The sequence below is a fragment of the Trichechus manatus genome, unplaced genomic scaffold (genome assembly GCF_000243295.1).
Source record: "Trichechus manatus latirostris isolate Lorelei unplaced genomic scaffold, TriManLat1.0 scaffold00029, whole genome shotgun sequence".
Taxonomy (NCBI): domain Eukaryota; kingdom Metazoa; phylum Chordata; class Mammalia; order Sirenia; family Trichechidae; genus Trichechus; species Trichechus manatus.
The window spans coordinates 22,809,955-22,812,420 of record NW_004443965.1 but is presented as its reverse complement, the minus strand read 5'-3'; the positions used below and the strand labels follow the sequence as shown (position 1 = coordinate 22,812,420).

Here is a 2,466-nt window from a genome sequence, read left to right as displayed (position 1 = left end):
GTAAGGTCACATCTCTGGGTCTCAGTTTCTTCAACTCTATAATGAAGAGTTAGCTTTGATGATATCTAAGGTCCATTTTAACTCTAAAATAATCTGATTCCTTGTCTATTTTAAAAATTTTGACTTTTGATAATATTTTTAAACTAATTTTTTGTAGTTACAAAAGCAACACATTTGTTATGGTTAAAAAGCAGACAGATACAGATAAGTAAATAAAAATTACTCATAATCCTACCATATTGTTAACCCCCACAAAAGATAATTTTACATATGGTGTTTGATAACCTGCTTTCATTTAACATAGTTTAAACCTCTTGCTATGTCATTAAATGTTCTTCTATAACATTGATTTTTTTTTAAATGGGTAAGGAGAGAAGGTAGGCATTTCAGAATCACCCCTCCCATTCATGGACAGAACCATCATTGGCAGTAACTGTTATCTCCCTTAGGAGCATTAATAAGGCAGAAGCAAGCCTAAGAGCACCTTCCCTCCAAAATCACTTCTAATGGCCACTGAACTGGAACATGCCATCATTTTTTAATCTATCTGCATCAGATATTTAGGCTATTTTCACTATTATAAACATTACAGTGAATATCTGTGTAGTTCTATCTTTGTACATATCTGCAATGAACTCCTTAACACTTCCTCCTCGTTAACTAGCAATAAAAATCAGTATTTGAGGTGTCTATAGGGGAGTGTTAAGTTGCAAAGTCTCTGATTCTGTTTCAGTGAAATTCTATTCAGTATGGGAATCTGATGTAAAAAGGAAAGATGAGCCTTGATTGGGAAATTTGGTTACTCACCAGCATCTTTGATCCAATTATCGTAGAGACGCACAGTCCTCGATGTAAGATCATTGAAGGCCATTTTCCACAGGGTTTACTGACTCTTATAATGAGTTCTTCAATAGAACAGAAAAAAAAAAAAAGAAAGAAAGAAGTGCTTTTATGATCTATAAATGCAAATAAAGCCAAGATTCTAGTAATACAATATTAAAAATGCTAAAAACTTAATAGGAATAACTGGCAAAACTACAAGTTTTACTGAAGGAAAATGCATTAGTGAACCACATTAAACCCTGATGCAGCTGCAAATTTTTCAGGTTTTCCATCATTCTAGGGACACTACTTTCAGCAAAAGGGCTGCAATTCTACATAGCAGATATGAAAGGAGTAACCATTTTGTAAGTAAGAACTTTCATAGGAGCATCTTCCTTTTATGACAACAGTACAGACCAGGAATAGACTGTGCCTATCATGAAGCAGAAGAAACACCCAGGAGAAGAAAGCTGAGAAGATACACAAACTTTCAAAGAAGCTACTCTGATCCCCGCCTTAGAGCTAATCTTCATGGCTAGTAAGATCTTCTAAGTGCAAGTTTTTACAATTTAAGTAGAAAAGACGGAGAAAGAGAGAGGGAAAGAAGATCTACAAGAGCCAAAGAGAAAGAACCTGCCTACGGCTGAGTTTTAAATATCAGCCCTCTGGTTAGTTTATCTGGACAGATAAACAAGGTTAGTTGGGAAAATTCTGAGAAAGGAGACCAATGAAGTCTCTACTGTACGTTAAAATACATTATAAGTCTTCAGTAGTTAAAATAGTGTGGCACTGGCACATGAAGACACAAACCAGTGGAAAAGAATAGAAAGTCCAGAAACACACCAAATACACATGAGCATTCAGACCCATATTTCAGAAATTCTAAGATGTACTTCTGTGATATTAGTATACACCTTAAAAATTGATGGTGTGTCAAAGTTTAACTGACAGAGCTTTCTGCTTCTTACTGGGACATGAAATAATGCTGTCTTATCATAAATCGTTTATTTGACACAAAGACATGTGCTATATGATAAAAGTAGCCTCTCAAACTAGTAGGTACTGAATTACCAGCAGTTATTCAATAAATGGTGTGGTACAACTTGATAAGTAAAGCATTACTGAAGAAGAAGAACAAAGTGGGAGGCCTCACACTACCTGATTTCAGAACCTATTACACCGCCATGGTAGTCAAAACAGTCTGGTACTGGTACAACAACAGATAACATAGACCAGTGGAACAGAATTGAGGATCCAGACATAAATTCATCCACCTATGAGCAGCTGATATTTGACAAAGTCCCAAAGTCTGTTAACTGGGGAAAAGATAGTCTCTTTAACAAATGGTGCTGGCATAACTGGATATCCATTTGCAAAAAACTGAAATAAGACCCATACAACACACCATGCATAAAAACTTACTTAAGATGGATCAAAGACCTAAATATAAAATCAAAAACGATAAAGATCATGGAAGAAAAAATAGGGACAATGCTAGGAGCCCTAATACAAGGCATGAACAGAATACAAAACATAACTAACGATGCACAAACACCAGAAGAGAAACTAGATAACTGGGAGCTCCTAAAAATCAAACACTTATGCTCATCAAAAGACTTCACCAAAAGAGTAAAAAGACAACCT

The 2,466-nt window shown here is 35.4% G+C and overlaps 1 protein-coding gene across 2 annotated transcripts in view; it reads right to left on the bottom strand.

The window, feature by feature from the left end:
- Nucleotides 1–905, bottom strand: part of ELOVL7 (ELOVL fatty acid elongase 7) — a 23,758-nt gene extending 22,853 nt beyond the window's left edge. For both annotated transcript variants that reach the window (XM_004374560.2, XM_004374561.2), the window contains exon 1: nucleotides 808–905. In XM_004374560.2, coding sequence (XP_004374617.1) covers nucleotides 808–871 — 64 coding nt within the window. In that variant the 5' untranslated portion in view covers nucleotides 872–905. The remainder of the gene's footprint in view (nucleotides 1–807) is intronic.
- Between the last annotated feature and the right edge of the window lie 1,561 nt (nucleotides 906–2,466).